Source organism: Trachurus japonicus, chromosome 24 (genome assembly GCF_045865225.1).
Source record: "Trachurus japonicus isolate A0001 chromosome 24, Traja_1.0".
Taxonomy (NCBI): Eukaryota; Metazoa; Chordata; class Actinopteri; order Carangiformes; family Carangidae; genus Trachurus; species Trachurus japonicus.
The window spans coordinates 8,630,355-8,655,877 of NC_140930.1; the positions used below are offsets into that span (position 1 = coordinate 8,630,355).

General features: G+C 41.8%; 1 protein-coding gene across 1 annotated transcript in view; it reads right to left on the reverse strand.

The window, feature by feature from the left end:
• LOC146961325 (exostosin-1) overlaps positions 1–25,523 on the reverse strand; it is a 264,970-nt gene that overhangs the window by 48,780 nt on the left and 190,667 nt on the right. Inside the window, exons 3-4 of the mRNA XM_085770694.1 lie at positions 17,219–17,312; positions 10,022–10,129 (exon numbers count right to left, since the gene is read on the reverse strand). Of these exons, the coding sequence (XP_085626820.1) occupies positions 10,022–10,129; positions 17,219–17,312 (202 nt within the window). The remainder of the gene's footprint in view (positions 1–10,021; positions 10,130–17,218; positions 17,313–25,523) is intronic.

Sequence of the window (25,523 nt, forward strand, 5' to 3'; positions counted from 1 at the left end):
ACATTTAATGAACAGACCAAGTGTTTTCACACAGGCAGCGTCCAGCAGGTCGGCCTAGCTCAACTGTGCTGCCACCAAAACGGCCATAGATCGCCGTTACCGGCCGTTATGATCACGGTCGGAACGTTTTATTTACACGACGTATGTAATTAACACCAAAACGGCCGTGTGGGGTGACGGGGTCTCGGTCCAGCTTCGAGACCACCCCGCAGCCCGACCTCGATCCGATCCAGAGCCAGACGGCGACAGTAGACAGCCTGAGGTGCTGACTGACCAGACACAGACACACGTCATGTCTACTGTCGCCGTCTGCTGCCGACATCGTCTCACTCTCACTGCAGAGTGAGATCCATACAGTCTGAGTGAGACGTAACACCGGGCGCAGAAGGTGACACAGTACAGCAGCATTTGAAGGCGCAGACCGGCCGGGACACACACTCTGGACTGTAAACAACATGTAAAGGGAGGATGCGCTCGCTTGTTAGTTAGGCAGCTTCATGGAGCCCTGACCTCTCGTTCGCCCCCTGGTGGTTGGCGGACTATTGGTTGAGAAAGCGCTTGATTTGATATGCAGCACAGCCCGTTTTTTTACATGTTAATAATCGTGACGATCATCTTAATTTAATCGTGGCAGCCAAAATCGTGATCGTGATTAAAATTCGATTAATTGTGCAGCCCTATTTGAAACCTCATCTAGAAAGGCAAAGAAATGTTGCTTTTCTGGTGTCAATATGTTATTATATATTTACAGCATGAATCCAGATTTTTTTAAATCTTGATTCCTCTTTGATTTTTCCTCTTATTCTTCTTTTTTTTTATGCATTTTAAGTCAGTGGGTTAAGAATGTAAACTTGGGGGCGGTGTAGAGCGCCCGCCCCATGTGTAGAGGCTATAGTCCTCACTGCAGGCGGCCCCGGTTCGAGTCCCGCGTCGGACGGCCCTATCCTGCATGTCATTCCCCCCATCTCTGCCTCCCATTTCCTGTCACACTCTTAACTGTCCTATCGAATAAAGGCATGAAAAGCCAAAAAATATACTTTAAAAAAAGAAAAAAAGAATGTAAACTTGTACATTTTGGTTGTGATAACTGAAAAAGCAGGAAAAGCTTAAAAACACAGCAGAGCGTGAAACGGTAAAGTGTAGGTTTGTTGGGTTGGGTTGTGTGTCGGTGGATCCGTCGACGGCAGAGCGAGCTTTAATTGTTCATCTCTCCGAGGTGGAATATAAACAACACCAATCAAATCAGCTCAATTCTCTTCCCCTCGATTGACTCTAATAGTGTTTATGTTTCTCAGCAGGGGCAGTGTGTGTGTGTGCGTGTGCGTGAGTGTGTGAGAGAGAGTGTGTGTCTGTTTTGTATCTACTCTCCACGGGGGGAACAGAAACTCTACATATTAAACAGGCAGGTATTGCAGTTCTCTGTGATGTAATTGAAAGTAATGAGATTCAACTCTCTCAGCAGGTGTTAGAGCTCCGATGTGGTGTCGAACACCGAGCGTGTGTGTGTGTTTGTGTGTTTGTGTGTGTGTGTGTGTGTGTGTGTGTGTGTGTGTGTGTGTGTGTGTGTGTGTGTCGAAGAGAAAACAGAAAGACAAAGAGGGCAAGCATCCAGAATCTGTTTACCAACCAGACACATGTCCTTGTTTGTAATTATATTTTTATTACACTATGCAGATTCTGGCGTTTGGCCCGGATAACTAAACGCTTTCTGGATGTTTTAATGCTTTGAATGGATTTTGTTGTTTTGTTGTGTTTCAGGTATTGAAGTGACACTGAAGGAGTCCGTCCGGTCTGACACTGCAGCTCCAGAAGCTGATTCATGCCACAGCTGGAGACAGATTAAACATGTTCAAGGTGTCCTCCAAGCACACCAAGCTTTGTTTGAAGAAAAAAAAAAAAAAAGAACAGAAAAAAGAACCAACGACAACTAATTAGGAGGTTTTTTTCACAATGCCGCACCAATTAACCTGCTTGACTGGTGTTACAGTGTATTAAACAAAAATATCACATGAGTTCAGGTATCGTGCTAAATTTATTCAGCTACTTGCAAACTGTGATTTTTGAGATTATTACTGTAAGTGTGAGCCATTCAGTTGGTGTATCAAACTAAAGTTGCTGAAGATGGTATTGTCAGGTTTCCACCCTCTGCTTCTTTCATTTAAACTAAGACTCTAAAAAAAACTACTGGGTTTTTAGTTTTAATAAACCAGTCAACAGCTGAGTGTCCGTTCAGGGGCCGACTGTGTGTCATGACAGCTCTATTTAGCTACTATCTTTTGAATTTAGCTTGATGTTGTTTCAGACATGCTCTAATTAAAAATAAAGACAAAAAATACATCATCTTCAATTTTTTTAACCATCTAAAACTAAGGACTGGTAGATATAAAAGAAATCAAGTATCCATTTATTTTTCAAACCAAGGACATGGAAAACATCAAAACAACTTTGAACACTTGAATTGTCGCTTTTACAGAACCAGCTGATAATCTTTATCTTCAGTGCCACGAGAGCGAAACACTCTCAGACCTTTGATGTTGTGGAGAGAGGGTTGAATCATCTTCACTTGGCTCTGTGTGTTGTCCGTCATTTCTCACTGTTCACTATAACACATATGAAACTCTCAGCAGAGATCAGTAGAAAGCACAACGTCTCACTTCATGCAAAAATTACGTTGTTCGGATCCGCAACGTGAAAAAAGACGTGTAAAGTAGTGATTATTAACAATTAAATATGTCTGCAACTAATTTGTCATCAGATTTTGTCGTCAACGTCAACAAATCGTTATATCCCCGGTTTTAGTTCGGCCCTCGCCATCTTTGATTGGTCACACCTTCATAGACTTCCTTACACAAAGTACCCCTGAACTTTCCACAGCTCATGTGAGAACAGATAACCTAACTGAAGGGTCGTGGATCCTTTCCTCACCTCCTCCCTGTTGTTATTTCTCGTTACAACACAAGTGGAATAAACAGATGAGAGGAAACAAACCCCGACCAGACTGAAGGAACATGTTGTTGTTTGATTTTATCCAGTTGTTTACTTACAAATGTCAGGTTTCATCCTAAAAAGCCTTTGTCTTTATCCCCGTCTCTACATTTCTATTTTAATTAATTTCTCATATTTCTGCATCACGGCCGGGTAAAAGAATGGGGGAAAAAAAACAAAAAAAAACTTGTTTTTGTTCAACCTCTGGAATAAAATGTGAACAGCCTCACTGTCAAAACATAATACTTGCTTCACACATATTATCTTAACCAACAATTAGCATGCTTTTAGGTAGGTGGTTTTGTTTTGTCAGTAGGAGAACAATGCACACGACAAAACCTCCGACAGCATTAGAGCATCGCTGCGGCTTTCAGTCCTGGTTAATGACAAAAACGCTGCTGCTTTATTTCATCTAAAAGCAAAAGTGTGAGATACTTTTAATGATAGCTTGTCCGCTCTTGTTCAAATCATCATCATCATCATCATCATCATCATCATGGCTACGTAGGTGCTGATGGAGGGAAGGCTGGTGGACAAATAAATTAAAGGCAGACACACACACATCACACACACAGACACTTTCACATCTCCGTGCTGCCGTCCAGGTGGCGGTATAGGTCATGCAGGTGTACGCATAGTAATACAGAGAGTAATTAGACAATGTAAATACCACCAGCTCTGTCCGCCGCCCTAATTAAAGGGAGCAGAAGGTGATCCAACTCAGGAACAATCTAAAAATACTTTGTGGTGGAGGTGTGAATGACTGTGAATATCACAGCTGTCATGTCAGAATGAGAAAAAAAAAAAAAAAAGCCACGTGATTGTAATTAGATTTCCCCCATGTTTCTCTCGGTTGAACCGAACGTCTGCGCGTCAGTTATGTGCTGACAGGTCCCACTTCTGACGAGAGTTTGGCCCAGTTTCTCTACAAATATAGATTTATTTTTCTCCATAGTTTGATCCAACTTGTTCTTTTCTGATCCCATCATGTGGCGCTGCTTTCTGAGTCAACTGACACGTACGTCTGTTGGTTTGTTTTTGTCCTGTTCTCAGCCTTTTGTGGGTCTCAAGTAAATATTGTGAAAAAAAAAAGAAAAATAAAGAGGATTGGTTTTATTATATCAAATCGTCCAAAAGAATCTTTTACAAGTCGTGACCAGGTGACAGTTATTCTTCAAATGTAGAAGTGACACAAAGTTTTTAGAGGAAGGATCTGATGGAGAGATGTCCTCAACAATTCAATAATTCTGTTTGTCAAATAACACTTTTATCACGTATGAAGTTAGAACAGAACCCAAGACACAGACAGATAAAAGTGTACGCGGAAAAGAGGTGTTCAAATTTCAAATCCAAAACAAACCAGCCAGGAACAGGAACAGGAAACACGGATTTGGTTTTAGCACCAGTGACTCAGACTCAGACTTAGATATGGAAATTGTAGACAAGGACTTTAAAGCCTCATTTCCACTACAGGGACTTTCCCCATGCAGGAACAAGGAACTTTTGGCTGGCAGGAACCAGCGTCTACCAGTAAAGAAGCTCCTGGTCTGCAGTGTACATATTTCCAAACATTAAGCAACATTGGGGCGTTTGGTCTCCAGCAGTGGCGTCATTTCAGTTTTAGACAAGGTATGGCAAGGACCACCCCTTCACAGGGGGCCCGGGGGGTTGAACCGCCCGGCCGAAAATTTGTGCGCATTGTAAATTGAAATGCAGCAATCTGGTGTGATTTCAGAGCAAAATCACGAAGCTTTCTGAATTATCACTATCAATACTATGGATTGGATGATACCCACAATACCCCACACAAGGGTTCACAATAAAACTTATTTATCTTTTGAAAATAAATCATTAGTGGGGTCTGAAAAAGTCAAACAGAGCTCTGGTAGCTGATGTAACAGTGTGATAAATAATTTCCCAGGACAACTCAAGCTTTTCCAGGACCTTTGACACTTTTTCACAATTTTCATGTGTTTTCCATGACTGGATAACCATTTTCCAGGTTTTCGAGGACGCGTGGGAAGTATTTACAAGTATTTTCTTGTTAAAATCCATTTGTAAATAATCTCTGAAGACAAATGAATAGGCTATTTGAAGTTTATCCACTCTGTAAAAGGTGTCTGTATCCTTTTGTGTCAACAAATTATTGCCAACATGAGTTTATTCACTGCTAATCTACAGTACACGTTTCTACAGTAAGAACAGCAAAATTTAACAGCAAAATCAGAGTAAATTTAATCTGGGAACAAATTAAAATTTTCACAACAACTAAGTTGAATGAGTGATTCCTCCTGTTGCTGCTGTGATTCACTACATTAGACAGGGGCTTGCTTGGGACTTGTTTGTCTCAATTAAAAGTTTTTGTGATTTGTGACAAGATAAACAGCCTCCACACTCACAGACAGCTGTCATTGGCCTGTTCTTAACAAGATTGGCCAGGTCACTCTTGGAAAAGAGGTTTTTAAATCTCAATGAGTTTTTTGCCTGGTTAAATAAAGGATATTGAGATGACTGCAGCAGCTTCACAGTGTTTCTCAAATAAGAGCTTTAATATTGCTGTGCTCTAAGTAGCTAGTGTTAGCCAAACAAGCACTGAAATATGACTAATAGTTGTTAGCAGGCACCACTGGGAAGTCATGTTGATGGCTTTATAACTCACCAAGGTTTCAGTCGCTCCACATTCACGTCTGCAGCACATGGAGTTATACAGTCATATGAGAGAGATACATCTATGATGCAGCGGCGTGCACTCGTACACGCGCTCTCACAGACACAGCGCACGGCGCGAGGCAGCCCCCTATGGAGGTTATTTTCTATCATAAATCAAGAGCATATTATGTTGATTTGAGAGCATTACTTTTTGATTTGACGTTCAGAAAACTCTGCTCTCATATTCAAATTTACTCTGCTCGCGCTCAAACTATGTGCTCGATGTTTAAACCTGTGCTCTCGGATTCAAAGTTGCCCTGCTCGTGCTCAAACTTTGCTTTCGCATTCAAGTTTGCCCTGCTCGTGCTCAAACTGTGTGCTCGCACTTGGTCACAGCTGCCTGCGCAGAGTGTTTCCTCTTGCGCGGAGGAAAGTCCTGCTCTCGGATCTCTGCTCTGCTCACGGAGTTTCTGTCAACTGTCAACCAATAGAAGACCGGCTACTGTTGACCAATCAGATCATCCCTACTTCTATGCTTCTTTGTGGGTGCGTTCACTGTAATTCAAGGAGCGTCACATACGGAGCGGGCACTCTTTCTACGGGTTTATCTTTTCCGCCCCACAGGCTGTTAAATGTGGCGGCTCCCTTTATGTTTTGACAACTTTGGAATAAATATCAGTTAATTAATACACGAGCGCCCGTGCTTTTCATTACAATAGGTAGCTATATATAAACATAAACTAGCAGTAGTAGCGGATGGGTGCCTTATGTATGTTTTTTTTTTTATCCACGTTCATCGGTATATATGTTTTATAGTCTAAATGCCAAAGGAGTCACTTCTAAGTGCTCTGATGGTAAACATGGTTAAGGCAGATGACAGTAAGCTCTTTTTATTGATCATGGGACCAGATGGTTCGAATCCCGGCCCTGCGGCACCCTCATGTTATGCAATTTGATTTTTATGATTTTTTTTTTTTCATTGAAACGCTTAACAAAGAATGGTGGGTTACCATGCGTGATTAAAAACATGATGGAAATGAAAATTAAAAAAATATGCCATGATGATAATAATTTTGGTGCGTGACACCCGGGGGTCAAAGCCAGGGGCGCACTACTTTGGATCAGTGCTTTCCCTAGAAGAAAGAGACTGAGTGAGCGGGGATGACAGTCACCATGGCCGACCGAAGTTACTCAAGTAAGTTTTATTGTTTCATGTTGCCAGATACCTACTATATTGTACCTCTTTCATCTTTTTACAGTCTATGCTTCCATATCGTTTCAATATAGGCTACAATTTGTAGTGTCAGGGAAGCTAATGCTAAGCCTAATGTGGCCATGCATAAATCAGCCTCGCTTTCAAAACACACACTTGCGTTGCGATCAGTGAATATGTATAATATCTACAACACAATTAAAAAATGACAGTTGATGTTGCTCTTTTATGAATAAAGCTTCATGACAGTCCTCCTAAAGTTAAGGGGTGCGTTATGTCTAAAAGTTGTTGTATTCTGCTGATATTAGAACAGCCGAGACGGCACATGTCCTCCAGCCTTTCCTAGACTTATCTAGAGAAGAGAAAATAGTCCACTTTTGGCGCTTCCATTCAAACGGCCGCTTCGCACACAGAGCCAGAGCTGACTGACTGGGAGCTGACACCGCAGTAATGACGGATGTTCGACTAACGATTATGTCGCCCAATTGGTCTATATTGAAAACGATATGAAAGCATAGACTGTAAAAAGATGAAAGAGGTACAATATAAGTAGGTATCTGGGCAACATGAAACAATAAACTTACTGAGTACTTCGGTCGGCCATGGTGACTGTCTCCCCGCTCACTCAGTCTCTTTCTTCTTGGGAAAGCACTGATCCAAAGTAGTTGCGCCCCCCCCTGCTTTGACCCCCGGGTGTCACGCACCAAAAATTATTATCATCATGGCATATTTTTTTAATTTTCATTTCATCATGTTTTTAATCACGCATGGTAACCCACCATCTCTTGTTAAGCGTTTCAATGAAAAAAAAAAAATCATAAAAAATCAAATTGCATAACATAGGGTGCCGGCAGGGCCGGGATTCGAACCAGCAAGGTCCCATGATCAACAAAAAGAGCTACTGTCATCTGCCTTAACCACTGTACCATCACAGCACTTACAAGTAACTCTTGGCATTTAGACTATAAAATATATATACCGATGAACGTGGATAAATAAAAAAAACATACATAAGGCACCCATCCGCTACTACTGCTAGTTTATGTTTATATAGCTACCTATTGTAATGAAAAGCACGGGCGCTCGTGTATTAATAACTGATATTTTATTCCAAAAGTTGTCAAACTAAAGGGAGCCGCCACATTTAACAGCCTGTGGGGCGGAAATAGATAAACCCGGTAGAAAGAGTGCCCGCCCGTATGTGACGCTCCTTGAATTACAGTGAACGCACCCACAAAGAAGCATAGAAGTAGGGATGATCTGATTGGTCAACAGTAGCCGGTCTTCTATTGGTTGACAGTTGACAGAAACTCCGTGAGCAGAGCAGAGATCCGAGAGCAGGACTTTCCTCCGCGCAAGAGGAAACACTCTGCGCAGGCAGCTGTGACCAAGTGCGAGCACACAGTTTGAGCACGAGCAGGGCAAACTTGAATGCGAAAGCAAAGTTTGAGCACGAGCAGGGCAACTTTGAATCCGAGAGCACAGGTTTAAACATCGAGCACATAGTTTGAGCGCGAGCAGAGTAAATTTGAATATGAGAGCAGAGTTTTCTGAACGTCAAATCAAAAAGTAATGCTCTCAAATCAACATAATATGCTCTTGATTTATGATAGAAAATAACCTCCATAGCCCCCGAGCCCCGCCCCTCAGTGAGACAGAGAGAGAGGAGCAGAGAGGAGCAGGAGCGACAGCATGGTGTTCAGTGAGAAAGAGGCAACACTATCGCGAATCGGTCAGAGAGAATTACAACAGGACACTGTACGCCGTCCTGGTACGCCGTAAAAAGTCCCGGTACGCCAGAGGTTAAAATCTATAAGTGCCAGTACTCCGAACATTTTCTACCAAAGTCAAGGTATGGCGAGTGCCATACACCGCCATACCCAAATGACGCCACTGGTCTCCAGTACTGAACATTTCTGATTGGTCAAGTTCTCCTCACCTCCAGCTGAAACCTGAGTGTTTTGTTTTGTTCGGAGACTGTTTTGTCATCATGGTTCAAGGTGGAAACCCAGTAGAAAGTGTATGAAGACAAATTATTATCCATTGGGAATTAGAATCTGCAAGCTGCAATGTCCGATATTATCGTTGTCTTCTTCCTACTGCCACCTGCTGGACTGGAGGTGTAGTGTATTTACCTCCATTCACTTTCCATACGTTATAGGCCTGATTTGCATAATCTTCTTGGGACTTCCCTTGGTGGAAACACAGACAATGATGAACCTTTTCATTCCTGAAGAAACGTACCATGAATATAGGATTCCAGGTACATCTCACACCTTTACTGTTTTTGTTAATAGTGCATTTGTTTGGATATTGTGCCACACAGTTAATAAACTCTTCTAAAATTGTGATAGCTGTAGGCTATTTGTGTTTAATGCCGACTTTTGTTATTTGTATGCCAGTTTTTGACTGTGCTACAGATTCAAGTAACCAGGACTCAACTTGGATTATTGGTTTAGTGATTTGACGATGCTCATATATCATAATATCCTACACTACACTGTCATTTTCAGTATTTGGAAAGCCTTTCACAGCGCTTCTCAACATTAAGATCAGTTTGGAGCATATTTCAACTTAAATTGGACGTATCTTCGACTGACTCTTCAGCAGAATTTATGCTGTAGTGCTTCAACATAAATCACGCTGACAAAACTCTTGTGGCAGCTCTGTTTTATAATAGCATCCCTATTTTTACATTGTTCCCATATATTTTAAGAGCGGCTCTTGATCTATGTGTTGTGCTTCTATGCTTGAGTCGGCCCCAGCTGGATCTCTGTGATTGCCCAGGGGGAAACTGGAGCCAGAGAAGACAATTACAACTGAGAAGATGTTGGCATTTCACCACCCAGACACTGAATAAGCTCCTGCTGAAAGGGCACGTTTTATCTTTTGATGCTTTATGCCGTACGGTGTGAGGAAGCTTTGGCCTCCTCCTCAGCCAGGTTACTCACTGCTGGCTTTTTACTAACCTTCATGCATCCATCTGCTGCAGCTGTGCCGTATAACACTAAGTCACTTTCTATCCACCCCTACATGTCTTTTAGTCTCATCAAATCATTTTTCCTTACACTTCTATTCTCATCCCATCCATTTATCTACCTATACGTCCCCTATCCTTCCATCCCTCCATCATTTCATGTGATCGTTCAGTATTTTTCCATCATTTCTCGGTACCTGCAACAGCAGTCTCTCATCCCCGATGATGGCGGCTTTCCTCCAGTCGATCACTTCAGAGAAGGGAAGCTCCCAGCCGTTACTCAGAATAACTGGGATACAGGCCGCCTGTGTGGAGAGACACGAGAGAAACAGTGAGACAAAAAAGGAAGCAGCAGTGTGACAAGAAATACTGCTTTTTCAGGCCTTGAGTTGTGTAACCGACAGTGGGCAGAAAATAATATTTATGTAAAGGCCTGTATGTAGGAGCAGGAGGAGGAGGTGGTCAATGTAAGACTCACTTTACTAATGTATATCCATAAGTCAGGACTTGTTTTCGACAATAATGATAGAGCTTTGATTCGACGCATTTAACCACGTTAGAAAACAAAAACCTTTTGTTTGTGTGGCTCTTGAAACTCTGTGATAAGAATGGCACGGTGGCCCTGAGGAGTCAAAAGACTGCTTCTTGAGAAAACACATGTGAATAGACAACAAAATTGATTCAGAAAACATCCTCATCAATTTGACATCCCACGCTGTAAATACCCAACAACACAAAGAAGTGCACAAAAACTCAGATAACCGAGTACATAGTCGTACTACAAATACTAACAATATAAATGTCCAAAAAATACATGTATTATAATACGGTTACACCCCGCCTTTCCGAAGCCCCGCCTTTCCGACAATAGACTTCCATTCATCGTAATAGCGGGGTTTTCTATTTTTTCTAAAGACCCCGCTACTCCGAAAAGGCTATTGGGGGAAACCCCCAGCGCACAGTGCGCATTGATCCTTTTTTCCTTTTTGGGGTCAAACGGATCATGTGCATAATTAACTGCAAAACAAGCAAATACTTCATATTAATGACATATAACGTTCATTATGCTTCTAGCCTGTCTAGCCTCTACCTGGTCTTTTTACTAAACTTAACCAACTCCTTTCTTCATTGCCTAAGCCCAACCAAAGCATCTCCCTCAGTCAGCTGTCAGTGCGAGCGGCGGCTGCAGCAGCCTCGCGCCCGTGTGAGCTCAAGCCGGCTTCAGCCGTGCTCGAGCGGAGCAGGGGGGGAGAAAAAGAAAAAAAGTGTATTTCTATTACTGTGTGGGAGATCTCCAACAACGGAGTCTGGGAGAAAGCAAGTGGGACAGATCTGCCCAGTCCCTGAGCAGCGCACGTTTCACAGACAAGCCACAAAGCAGAATGTAAACAACGTCACGCGGTTCAGCACCTTGGACAGCTGCGGGGGGGAGGAGGGGGTGTCGGAGTAGCGGTGTTTCGAAGTGGGGCTATTTCGGAACAGCGGGGTGTCGAAGTGGAGGGGTGTCGGAATGGAGAGCTGTCCCCTTATAATACATCCATGTGCGTCCACTTGTTAGCGTTCCCTGGAAAAACTTCATTTTTGTTATCACATGTCAGGTCATTGGTCTGATTTGTTTTCATTTTACTTGTTTATTTGACGGGGACAAAGCATATTAATATACAATTCTGTAAATATGCCAGATTTGGCCAAAAGGCTCGTTTTCATCATCATTAACTGAACATAATATTCTGCTTTTCAACAGACTGTGTTGTGCATTTTTTCACTCAGAGGACATTTTTAGTATATACGTATATAAAAAAAGATATAAAGAAAAGGTTCTATCAAACTGTTTACAACTTTTCTAAGCTTGAAGGAAGAACAGAGAGAAAAAAAAACAGTAACACATAACCAGAGTCAAAAGCAGAGCACAGCGAGGATCCGCTCCCCTTCCTTCACTGAGGACTTTATCCTCTTACATACTTTCTGTCTGATGAGACTCTTTCAACACGTTCCAAGTCGGAGTTTCTCAGAAACAAATGGAGTTGCCAAAAAGATTAAGGAGAAACAAACCAAAAAAAAAAAAGTGTTTTTATTCATTTTTCCTCCTATGCCTCAATTTTTTAGAGGATTCATTAATGTGACTTAATTCATCAGGAGCTGTTTTCAGTTCCCACAGGAGCTCTCGCTGTTGCTGTGAATTCATTTCATGATGAAGCTTTTTAAACGGTTCATCTTTTGTGGTTAATGGATAGGAGTTGACTGTGCACTCCACTGCACCGTTAAACCGTCTTTACAGGGAAAATATACTGTTTCCTGGATAATTTCTTTCATCTCACATATTTTATGTCTCATATTTTAAGCCAGTGGTGTTTTATTATTACTAATCTGAAGGTAAATTATGGAACAGTTGTTAAATTAATGGTTATGAGAATTAACCAAAGCTCGTTTCATATCTACAAAGGCGGATTTAATGAAAACTATTGTACCATGTTTTTACTTCGAGGCTGATAGTGCTGGGTTGTTAAAGAAAAAAAAAGGAAGCGTTATGTGATTATAACGATTTTAACATTATTAATTCATTTATGCACTGTATTGTAGGACAGAATAAACTGTGTGTCTGCACAAATGTAATAATGTAATGTATGTAATATATGTAGCATATATATGTAATGTAATGTAATATATACATTTAATGAGATATTTACAAGAAAATGCATACCATAAAGCCCAGGCTTAAATCTTATATTTGAGACAGTCGTCTATATGGGACAGGCTTTTATTTAATTTTGAACAAATCTTATGTTCAGATAAGATGGAAAATACTCTCAAATCGTTCTTTTCTTACCGTTTAAAAGAGACGGAATAGATGTAAAGTCGGATCTGGAGCAGCATCATTTAGAAGTTTAATCGGCACAGATAAAACTTCTTCTAAATTAATGCGTGTGTCTCCAGCCATATACTGTATATAGGCTCCGGCTATTTCCTGGGTCAGTTGGAGTTCTCAATGGGATGGCCTGGCCCGAACAATACGATCGGACAAGCCGGATTCGGGCCGAAAACATATACTTATACATACTATAACTTGGGTCGGGTCAGACCACGGGCTTGGATTCTTTGGCTGCGTTCGGCGGGAAAAAAAAATAGAAATAGACCCAGATTTTGAGACCGGCTTTTATTTGCTCAAACCAAACAGGCATCTGTTTGAGAATTTACGGTATATCAGAAATATTACATCACCATTATATCATCATCATTATAGGTGACATGGGACGTCATTCTTGATACTGAAATCTGCCTATCTATCTATCTATCTATCTATCTATCTATCTATCTATCTATCTATCTATCTATCTATCTATCTATCTATCTATCTATCTATCTATCTATCTATCTAACATCATCAACATATAGGCAGACATATATTTCCGTAACACACTCATAAAACCTGTCTATAACTTTTACCTGTGTGTGTGCAACTTGACCGCTCACCCCTGACCACTGTCACATGTCTTACCTACTGCTGCATGTGTCATGACCTTTGCCTCCCTTCATACATCCCTGTCTGGAACTGGATTTGAGTTGTTCTCTCTAACTTGTGCATCGTCTCTATTACAGTAGACCTTTGTTTCCTCCAGTGATGGATGATGGTGGTGTCTCCATCTGGATAGAAGCTTAAGACTGAACCATTTTATTTATGACCTGTCCCTCTTGTAAAGAGTGTTAGTGTCCCTCTTGGAGAGTCATAGCTGTTGAGAAGTCCATTAATAAACACTTCAGATGTCCTTGTGTACATTAAACTGTGAACAACGAACCATGAGTGTTTATGTCCTGTCGTTACATGTCAATGATTTTATGATGAGTTTCCATGTGATAGATGATCCGGTGTGTTCAATGGGTTCTGTTTTCACTTAAAACACATAGTCTTCATTTGTGTATGTGGTCTAAAGTAGTGGAGCGTTGGCAGACACTGATGAAAGAAATATTCAATAAGTCTGGTATTTTCATTTAAAGTTCAAGTTCGACTGGATTCTCAATCAAGTGAAGCTGAGAGATTAAAGGAGATTCACAAAATGCCGAGTGCATGATCAGTGACCTGGCGACGCAAATTCTCCCCGGTTTGATTAGTCTGGCTTTGTGAGATGACTTTCCCCATTTATTTCTTATCTTTTCTCCTTGTCCTCGTACATGTATTTTGTTTTTTCCCTTCTCTTCTCCAGAGTCAACTGATGGGGAACTGCCTTTTTACTTCTCCTCTTTTTTTACCCTTCTTGTCCCTTCTTCTGACAAACAGACCATTAAAATAATTGCTACACATTTTAAAAAAAAAAAGTTTAATTGAAAGTATTGCCCTTTTCATTCCATCTATTCCTTTGTGCATCCTACCCAAGTAGATCTTTTCCTCACATCACCAGCAACTTCAGCCTCTACCTGCTCATTAGTCTTACAAAAGAGCGGCCATTAGGTGGCTGAAAAGACTACAAAAGAAACTGGTGGAGGCTATACCTTGTTTGTTAACATATAACCTGCCCAGAGACATCTATTAGAGATTTACAAAGGCTGCAAACTCAGTGTTTGTTCACTAGCGTTTCATGGCTGGTAACTGAGTCTGCAGGAATCAAGAGTTTCAAAGTCCTGAGAAAAAAAAACATGGATGTAAATCTCTCTAGCGAAGTCTCCGGACCGGTTTACTCCTGGAGGTGGAAGTAGGTGAAATCTAATGATACTTTGTTGTGTGTGCACTGAGTTTAGAATATATAACAACAAAGTGAGGAAAAAACTACAACAAGAACAAGTGAAACTAGTCTTAATACCTCACATCTACACTGAGGAGGCCGTATGAAAAGTCAGATTATTCTAAGGGCGTTTGACTGACAGTGGAGTTCATCTTCGACCAATTGTTTTTAAAAGGATAGTTTAACATTTTGGCAGTTTTTCAGCAAACAGTCTCTGCATTTGCCTCTAAAACAACTCTGTCTGGTAACGTTCTGTTATTATCTCATAGCGTGGTGAATGTGCAGGTCACAACTTGTCCACCAGAGCGTTTTGGAGTTGTTGGATTGTGTATTTGATGAGTCGGATGAGGGAAGCCAAGAAATCCCATTAGCCTCCATAGCGTAGCTCTGAGCAGCTTGCGGCTCTGCTCCGCCGCTCTAAAAACATCTTGCACTGACAAATAAAGGTAACAAACCTACTGCTATGACTATAGGGACTATGGCAATGGGCCAATTTGCCAAAATGTTGAACTATCCCTTTAACAACATGTTTTATGAGGTCACACTCTCCTTGACCTTTGACCACCACTCTAAGATTCCATGTGATTGTCTGTCAGGTTTGAAGAAATAACCTCAAGGCATTACTGAGGTATCACATTCGCAAGGCTGAACCATATTTTGTGAGGTCACAGTGACCTTGACCTTTGACCTTTGCCCACCAAAATGTAACCAGATAATCTGAGAGTTCATGTGAATATCTGTGCAAAATTTTTGGAAACTCCCTCCAGGTCTCACTGAGATGTTGCGTGTTGTTACGCACACACAGGCATACAGACGTACGGACGGATGTACAACTCAAAAACAAAGTGCCTCTGGCTCCCGGCTGTTGACGGCGTGGAGACACGACAACATTCATCCAGAGACAAACACAGAGCACTCAGATACTTAATGTCAAAACAACAGAGAGACACGTCGAAACAAGGTGCTAATGAAAGCTGAACACATCTGCGGTCTGAGGACGTTGTGTAAACGTTTCTCTTCCCTGTGGTGAATCTACAGAAACAGGTCTTTTCTGTGACAGGAAGATGACAGATTGTCAATAGTAATAAGATCAGCTGTTGGAAGGAGGAGGCCAAGGAGCTGTTTGATTCTTTCAGTGGCCAGCTGGAGCTCCACAGGCTGTCTGATAAGCCCTTTCCAGTAATCAGCAGCAAAACAGCCAATCTCTATTCCACAGAGACGTGGTGTCATGTTTTTGAGTACTTAATGACCTGAAGGAGTTAATATTGTTTACCTACACTTAACTCACATATGGTGGGTTTCAAAGATGGACGCTAAGACATGTTAAGCATCTTTAAACGTTAAAAATAATCATAATAGAGGGTTTATAATGAGCAGGTGTCTCATATCTCCTGACTACAGCTTTATCCATAAATAACACCGTGTTATTCACATTATTAAAGATGTCAAGGTGATCTCTTAATGTTAGGACAAAGACCAATACATTTATAACCGCACTCAACCACTGGTATTTTTTCCTCTGTACTGCATGTTTGATGTTTTTTTTGTCAATTCAAGGGAATAATCCTGATGTCTGTGCATCCAGGACGGAGTGAAGAAAGGTGGCGAGACTTTCAGCAAGCAGCACAAAAATCATAAGACAGGACAGGCCCTGAGATTTAAGAGATTTGCTACTGTCATGAAAAGTTTAGATAGTCTATAAGAGTCCAGAACGAAGGCAATTAGACTTCTTTAAGTTTGGCAAATGGGCTTCTTAGAGGGATAGTTCAACATTTTGGCAAATTCGCTTATTGCCATAATCCCTATAGTCATAGGGTCATAACCTTTAATTATCGGTGCATGTTGCTAAGATCATTCCAGACACGGCTGCTGGGCGGAGTGTTTTTAAAAGCACAAGTAGTTTAGAGTATTTCCTTCATGTGTTGTAATGTTACATGATTATGAATGACTATTTCATAGCGTGGGGAATGTGCAGGTTACAACTTGTCCACCAGAGCATTTTGGAGTTGTTGGATTGTGTATTTGATGAGTTTGATGTGGGACAGGTGACCTGTACCATTCACCTCCATTGTGTTCGCTGAGTAGCTCACGTCTCTGCCCCGCTGATCTCAAAACAACATGCACCGATAATTAAAGGTAATGAACCTACTGATACGACTATAGGGATTATGGCAATATGCGAATTTGCCAAAATGTTGAACTATCCCTTTAAAGACTACAATGACCTTGACTTAGAACCTACACAGATATAAGGGTGTAGATCAGTGGTTCCCAACCTTTTTTGGTTTGTGACCCCATTTTGACATCACAAATTTCTGGCGACCCCGCGATCGCATGCAGTCATGTGATCATCAGTTCAGAAATTTTTATATGCCGCATTTTATTTGAACTCGATTTATATTCGAGAAAGTGAAAGTATAGAATACAGTTGTTTAAGATTGTGTGTGGTGTTTAAAAAGAATAATACTTAATTAAAATAGAATATTTTTATCAGTACATTTTTAATTACTAGATATTTCATGCGACCCCATTTGAATTCCAGGCGACCCCACGTGGGGTCCCAACCCCAAGGTTGAAAAACACTGGTGTAGATGGTTCTTGCCAAAGTTGCTGCACACCACTGGGTTGTACAGTACAGTGACATTTTCCAAACAAGCTTAAAGCCAAGAGTCACGGTACCTGCAGGGCCTCCAGGAAGCGAAAGGATCCCAGACGTCGGCCTCGGGGCACCAGGCAGAAACTGGAGTTGTGGAGCAGCTCCTGGTAGTCGGACCTGCGCAAGAACAGATGAAGAAGAAAAATGGTTGTAAAATGAGTAATAAATAAAACCTCAGCAAGTAAAAGAAAAACATTTTCGTCAATGTAGACCTTGGATTTTCATTTAGAGAAAGGACTGACAAAGGAAATGTGGTGTGACAACAATTGCAAAAATGTCAGAGAAAAACTGGAGACAGCAGAAACCCTCAAACTCTGTCAGCACAAAAAAATAAAAAATAATAATGATCTGACATGCCGAGGATACGGTGAGAGAAACAAACAACACCATGAAACTACGAGAAACTGAAGGGTCCATTCATCAAAATCCATTCTTGGACAAATGACAATCTGGTCCAGGAGGAATCACAACCTCAATCATGAAGCAAACAAACCGACAATCCTTGAATCAACTTTTAGAAATAATCAGACCCAGCTTCATCACTGAGAAGTATTATTGATGCTCTGGCTATTGTTCACCTCCCATTCATGCCAATAAAGCACATAGTGAACTGAACAAAGGGTAATGCAACTTCCAGGAAAAGACAAAGCTCTTGAGTGTTTATCATTTCTGCGAATCCACGAGGTCAAGGTAAAGGCATATTCAGGAATTTCTTGGTGACAATAAAGTCCACACAGAGCCAGAGAAAGCAGCAGGACAGAGTGAAAAATGTTTGTAAACCCTTGAATCCGTGTTTCATTATAGAACCCATCAATGTCAACTAACAATCGAACAGGCCTCTTACTTCTAAACGGCTAGCAAAGACTTCTTCAAGGACTGGATCTCTTTCATGAGAGGAGTTCTTGTAGAAGCAGAGTGGAAGCTCCTGCACATCAAAAGACACATAGTGGATAAATAATGCAATGTGCTGCAAAAAAGAAAAAAAAACAGTCCACAGCTGTTATATAATCAAACAGCAGTGGCCTTTAACATGTTTCATCTGATCAAGATGTGTGAGGAGAGAATCCTCCACCTTCACTGGAGGTTTTTACTCGGTTGTGTTGTGTTGGAGGGAGGTTATTGATCTGACAGCATGGTGCAACTGGCCTGTCAGGTGAGATCAATCAGAGCGTTTGAAGGCTGACACTAATATCTCACTGATGAAATTCTTTTAGTGGGACTTAGTCGTCTCTAAGGACAGGAGGAGATTGATCTTGAGCGATGCTAATACGACTGCAGAGCCCACTTCCTGCGCCTTGTAATCAGCTTCAAAAAGCAGCAGAAGTTACAATAGATTTCATTAGATTTAATTGATGACGAACAAACACATCACAACATATAAATGGAAACTCCTGATACCAACTGTTGTGTAATTGTGGTTTCAAAATAGTATTGTGCATTAAACATGCAGCTGGTCTTTGATTATTGATTGTCTCATGTTGTTGTTTGTTTGTTATTGTACTTTTTAAAGTCTACTACTTCTACTGGAAATCGTGGTCAGCTTAGCTACAATCGTCAGTGAAGCAATTTTAACAACACTTACCTGTATGGAAAGTGCTATACAAATACAGATTGATTGATTGATCAATCTGTTGATCGGTTGATTGATTTTTTTTAAAGTATTTTTTGGGGCTTTTTATTGCCTTTCAATTGATAACACAGTAGATAGAAAGACAGGAAATGGGGAGGCAGAGAGGGGGAATGACATGCAGGAAAGGGCTGTCGATGCAGTTGGTAGGTAGGTAATTAGGTTGGTTGGTTGGTTGGTTGGTTGGTTGGTTGGTAGGTAGGTAGGTTGGTTCTATTTTTAAATCCAATTTGGTCAAATGTTTCCTAAAAAAAACCCTGCAACTAAACTACAGTAAATCTACTTCGTCCTGTTTGCCCTAATGCCTCATTGGGCCATTTAGTGAATAACTGGTGTTTGGGATACACAACAATACAAACAGAAGCAGACTGGAGACAAGTTGTGTTTTTTGTTGGATTTCCATTAGAATCCATTGTAACTTCTATGAATTGACGATATGAACGTCCGGTGTTCAGTCACTTTCTCATTTCAAACTATTTTTAGCTCTGAACAACCAATCCTTGACACTAGATCACAGCTCAGCTCTCTGGGTTCCTCACACACCGACTCTGAATTGGTTTCCATTGCTGTGCTGCTGCTGCTGCTGCTGTGCCGTAATGGAGTGAACTGGAAAACAAAGACTAATTTCTCTAAGGGGCTTTAATGTTTGATGACTGTTCTGTGTGACTGAATCGTCTCGTTGTGATCTCTAAGTATGTAATGTGTTAGTGAAACAAGCTCCTGATCTCAGTGAGACTTCCAGAACAAATAGAGCTGAACTAAGTCTCCTCCACAGGCGCTTGGTGTTCCTCGCTGACTTCTTATACTGCTCTAATTAGGCCAGTATTCTCCACGGTAACGACCCAATATTGATCTATTTATCCAATACACAATATTCATAATCTCTAAAGTTAAAACAAAAGTGTTCATACACACTTCACAACACTGCTCTGATGCTTTGACTCTTCTGGAGTTTTTCCAACTAGTAGTAGTTACTTCTGTCTGTCCAATGTCTGGGACTTTAAAGCTGTGTGTGTGTGTGTGTGCGATCTCTGTGTGCGAGAGAGTGTGTGTATGTGTGTGTATGTGCACATGATCTCAGGGCTGGCCTGAGGAGATTTTAGATTGAAACCTAATCTGTCTGGGGATCAACTGTCCCCACAACCTCACCACTAGACACCTATGTGTGTGCCTGTTCGTGTGTGTCTGTGTGTGCATGTGTGGGTCCACCTGCCAGAGAAATCTGCCTCTATAATGTGTGTGTATTGTAAGTCTTGATGAGACAGTGTGTGGCATATCACTAACTGTCGCTGCAGCAATTTGTGTGCATGTGTTTGAATATGTGTGTGTGTGTGTGTTAATGTATTATTGTGTTTGTGCGACAGAGGAAAAGAGCAAAATAAGATGTCAGGCGTCCAGTTTGTCACCCAAAGACAAGGTCAGTGTGGCGGCTGCTGAGAGACACACAGACAGCGACGGCTCGTCACTTCTTTGGGAAGAAGAGGTCGCGCGGTTTGACGACAATTAAATCTCCTCTCCTCCGTTTCACAGCTTCATATCAAAGTCCCTGGTTCAATTCCTGCGGTAACTGTTCTGATACAGAGCTCAAAGCACAACGGCAACGACTTCTATCATCACACACACAGATACAGAGCCACTTTGGTGTTATCTTGCCCAGGGACACAAGTCTGGAGGAGCAGGGGATCGAACCAGCGACCTTCCGATTAGCGGACGACCTCTGCTACCGTCGTTCTATGGAAGAGTCGGTAATGTCCGTCTTCGCTGCAGCTTCTCCGTCCTTTTACCAGAGGCTTTACCTCTGATGAAACAGCCCAGGAGCCGGTCTTATTATAAGCCCGGTTTGAACAATAACAACGGTTCTCCTGAGCTCAGGCTCAGTCTTTACTCCTGTAAGGTAAAAAACAAAACAAAAACAAAAACCACAAAAAGAAAGAAAAGCTGAATTTCATTAAAGACCCCCTCCGATGAAAATCGTGTTTTTCGTGCTTTTCACATGTTCCTGTGGCGTTTTTCTGATGTTAGAGGACATATCAGCGGAAAAGTAGGTGCAAAATTGCATTTTTGAGTTTTTCTGCCTTCAAATTGCTGTGAACCAACGCTGGGTGGATGCAGAGCGGCGCAGACTCCGCCCACCACTCAGAGGTGCATTGCTAATGGGCTGCTGGTGCTGTGCAGAAGGAGAGCCCTGGGAAATGGCACAGGATTTGTGATTTTGGCTAAAAACTTCATAAACACAATTTAAAGACCACAGAGAATGCTTTAAAATAACCAAAAAGGATCGTTGGAGGAGGACTTTAAATGCCAGAGCAGAGCTGCCAGCCTCACTCAGGACAGAAGTTATTGTTTGTGGCACCCAGACTGTAGATTAAACCACCAAATTAAAATTAAGTGTTGCTGCGCTGATTAGTCGCTATGAGTTCTGGAAATCAAGCTAACCTTAGCATGAGACTCAAACTCATAACACTGCGACAACTCCTCCCTTCCCTGACCTTGTGTGAGGCAGCATTAGCTTTAGCCAGCTGCTCTGGTTGTGTGTTTTTGTGCGTATGCATCAATTATACATCAGGACTGGGTTGCAACCGAGCACCCATTCATAAATCCGTGAGTGAGTCTGTGCATAAAATCCTTGAGAACTCCTCGGTTACTACAAGTGTCAGACTGACGGATTTATAAAAATCTGTTTGCATCGTCAACTTTTAGCTAGAAAATATTTTAGCAAACATATTCAGGATCTGTTCAGAACAGCTGACGATCATTGTTTATACATGTCCTACTCTTATTTTCTTGTATACACATAAAGAAATGCAGTCTGTTTTTCAAGGTCTGTAGATGTCTAGGGAGTAAACAAATACATTCTGAACTTGCGGATGTTATTGAGCACATCGTCTAACTTTACTGACATCCATCCATCCATAGGCTGCACGTAGATCCAACCTCACACACTCACATTCACACCTAAGGACAACCTATAGGCTACTCACCAAAAAAATCAATCAATCAAATGTACGTGTCTGACCCTCTGGACTGTAGGAGGAAGCTGGAGAACCAAGGAGAACATGTAAACTCCACCAAGAAAGGACCCAGTTGCTGTTTGGCGACTGTCTTCAGACAGGCTACGAGCAAATGAGCTTCGTCAGGTGGCTGGTGAAGTTTGCAGAGAAAAACACGCCTACATGTGAGAAGTAGTTTATGTGTAAATCTCAGTTCAGGCTGATCATATTCAACGTCTGTCCTTGGCTTGACTTGCAACCAGCTCCTGGCAGCTGCTTCTTAGAGCTCAGTGCTGTAGCTCGTATCTTCATCATCATCAGAAGCAGCAGCAGCAGCAGCAGATGATGTTCCCTGCCGTGTTTCAAACATGGGATAAAACACACCGAAGAAAGACTAGCACTCCTTCATATTCTGGACGAGACACAACACACCTTGGATACCTCAGACTTGTTTTTGCTTCAACCACCAAAAACCATCATAATAGAGGGTTTATAATGAGCGGGTGTCTCATATCTCCTGACTACAGCTTTATCCATGAATAACAAGGTGTTATTCACATCATTAAAGATGTCAAGGTGATCTCTTAATGTTAGGACTAAGACCAATACATTTATAAGAGCTCTCGACTCCATTTGCAGACTCACTGAGGTCAGAATTGCTCCTGAAGCCCGTTAACCCAGCAGCAGCAGCAAAGGTTCAGAGGCAGCGATCACCTGCAGCATGTTGCCTCAACACAGACAAGCAGAAAACGTGTGAGGCCTGAACGGCCGACTGCGTCTGTTGACCCACCTCTGTCACCGCAGACAAGACAAGACAGCTGCTCTGCTCTTCCACTGGGCTATTTCGCCGTCCACTCAATCTCCACACACTGTGTTTAGAATTGAAAAGCTCAGTGGTCAAGGACAAGGAGGACTGCTCGCCGGTTGAGTTCGAGGACCGACCCTTCATGTCTCCATCTCCCCACAGCTGTGGCCCTGATTCACTGAGAGCCAACCCCCCCGAGAAACCGAGACAACGCCGCTCGTCGAGGAGGGAACCTCGACACGTCTCCAGAGAGGATGGAAACACAAGGACATATGGGCTTCTCTGTGTGATGTGGTGCCACCATGACCCTGACCTAGATAAACACCATGAACAAGCGGCGGAGCTGCTCAACATTTAAAAACGGTGCACCGCTCGGACCGGTCTGTGGTCCTAGGGAAAGCTAGAGCAGTAGTTTTCATTTCATAACCTTTATCTAAACTGGGAGATATATTGAGGAGTAACCTCATTTACAATATAGTCGAGATGAAACACAAAACATATAAGGACAGAAGACAAGACATTTGAAACATACAAAAACATAACAGAATACCAGAATTTAAAGGTGACTAGGGTAAATTGAAACATAGTTAAAAGCACAAGCAGTTGGAGGTAAAATAAGATGCAGTTATGGTTTTAAATTGTCCTATTGATAAAAGTGAGGTAAGTTTTAAATGATTTTGCAGAGTGTTCCAGGTTGTAGGTGCACAGTAAGAGAAGCTGGTCTTTCCAAGTTCGGTGTTAATAGAGGGGACCTACAGTGTGAGCCAGTCTTTTGAGCGTGTAGGCCTGAGTTAAAGACCTGCATTGAAAGATACTAGTGAGTTAATATAAGATGGTAAGAGACCAGTAAGAGCTTTAAAAAATAAATAATTTTAGGTGTATCAGTCAGATATTAGCAGCCCTGCCCCCTCTCCCCTCCTCACTGGCTGGCTGATCCTCTTAGAGCAAATTTCCTCAACTCATTACTCTGTCATTATGCTTCACCTCACCCACCTGCTTCAGTGTTTGCAGAGGAGGAAGCTCCTACATCTGTGTGTGTGTGTGTGTGTGTGTGTGTGTGTGTGTGTGTGTGTGTGTGTGCTGCTGCTTCTGAGCTCATGCAGCCGTATCTGCACATCCATGTTGGAGGAGCGTCTGAAGAAACGCATCTGAATTTGTCTGTTTTTTTACAGCTATTGTCTGTGTGTTGTGACTGAAGGTGCTGGTTTTATCCTAATATGTCAGAGTCACTGTGTGTTTGACATTTTGGTCTGTATCTCAAAGCCCTTTCAATCCACTGTGTTTAAAATGTAACACAAGCTGGTTACATGTGTCTGCTATTAAAAGCTGCAGCTGCTACCTGTGCAACACAAACAAAAACGGTTCAGTTTAATCTCAAACACAGGGAGTCAAATGTTAAAGGGATAGTTCAACATTTTGGCAAATTGGCCCATTGCCATAATCCCTATAGATTTAGGAGTAGGTTCATTACCTTTAATTGTCGGTGCAAGCTATTTTTAGAACGGCGGAGCAGAACCGTGAGCTGCTCAGAGCTACGCTACCGAGTACCGAGATGAGTTTCCCTCATCAAGCTCATCAAATACACAATCCAACAACTCCAAAACGCTCTGGTGGACAAGTTGTGACCTGCACATTCACCACGCTATGAGACAGAGTTGTTTTCAAGGTAAATTCATGCAAAACCATGCACGTTCCCGTCTGGGGCAGTCTTTTGGCAACCAGTCTCTGCATTTGCCTCAGCTATGACATGTTGCAAGAAAATCATGATTTAAGCAGGCAGTCTTCTCTCTTCTATGAAGAATAAATGTATAAAAAAATGTGTAGTCTTCTTACTTCAAAACTATTTTATCCAATCAAAACTGTCTCCGTCTGCCAATGGGGTGCTGCTTCCTCACATGTGGAATAATGTCTAAATTGAGCATGTACAGGGTGAAACAGGTGATTAGTAACTTGTTGCTAATTGGAGGAGTTGGAAGTGTTACAACCGTCGTGATTTCACTTTGTTTCCTGGTGCTTTTCATCTCCTCATTAATTATCTTAACGACTCATGTACACGAGGACTAAAAACCTGCGTGGAAACAAATTTGTTCTTTTTTGAAAAACTGAGAGAAAACACAAGTCATGTTAATATACGACACAACACAGATACTGTACGAGCTGAGTGTGGAACAGTGCATGAATTTTGAGTATTTCTCCCAGCGTGAGCTTGAAAGAGAAACAGAGGCAGACAAGATAAGAAGGCAGAATTGGATGATAGCTGGTAAGAAGGAATGAAAAATCAATATGTGCCACAGAGAATCACTCAGAACATTTTAGCTGAAAAACAAAAGAAAGAGTGTGTTGTTGTTCGCTCTAAAGTAAAAGGGTTCTCTCAGCAGAAGACACTAAATAGTTTCAGGAGTGATGGATCAATATGAGGCCTTACAGAGCAGAGACCCCGAGGTCTGCTTTACACCAGAAAAATGTCTGTTTTTATACCGCAAGAAAAACCCACAGAACAGAATTCAACACACAGGAGGAGAGCTCGGTGCAACCGGGTCCAAATCTCTCCTTGTTTATCACATGTCAAACAGCGAAGTGTGTCGGACTGGGAGAGAAAATGTTTCAACATTATAAGTGATTTAGTTTTTTCTTTCAGAAACCCGCTGACACCCATCACATGGGTGAAGGCTGTGCTCAGCTGCAAGGTTTGAGTTTGAGTTACCAAGGCTAACTTTTTGACAGTAGTTGTTGAAGTATTTTTTTATATATATATACAAATGTCGAGGTCAAGTTTTTGTGACACACAACATCTTTTATTACACCTCCTGCTGTGTGCACCTGATAATTTCTGTGCTTTTTTTTTTACTCATTTTGCAGCGGCAACTCAAAGGTAAACAGGGGCGATAGGCTTCGATGGTGCGTGA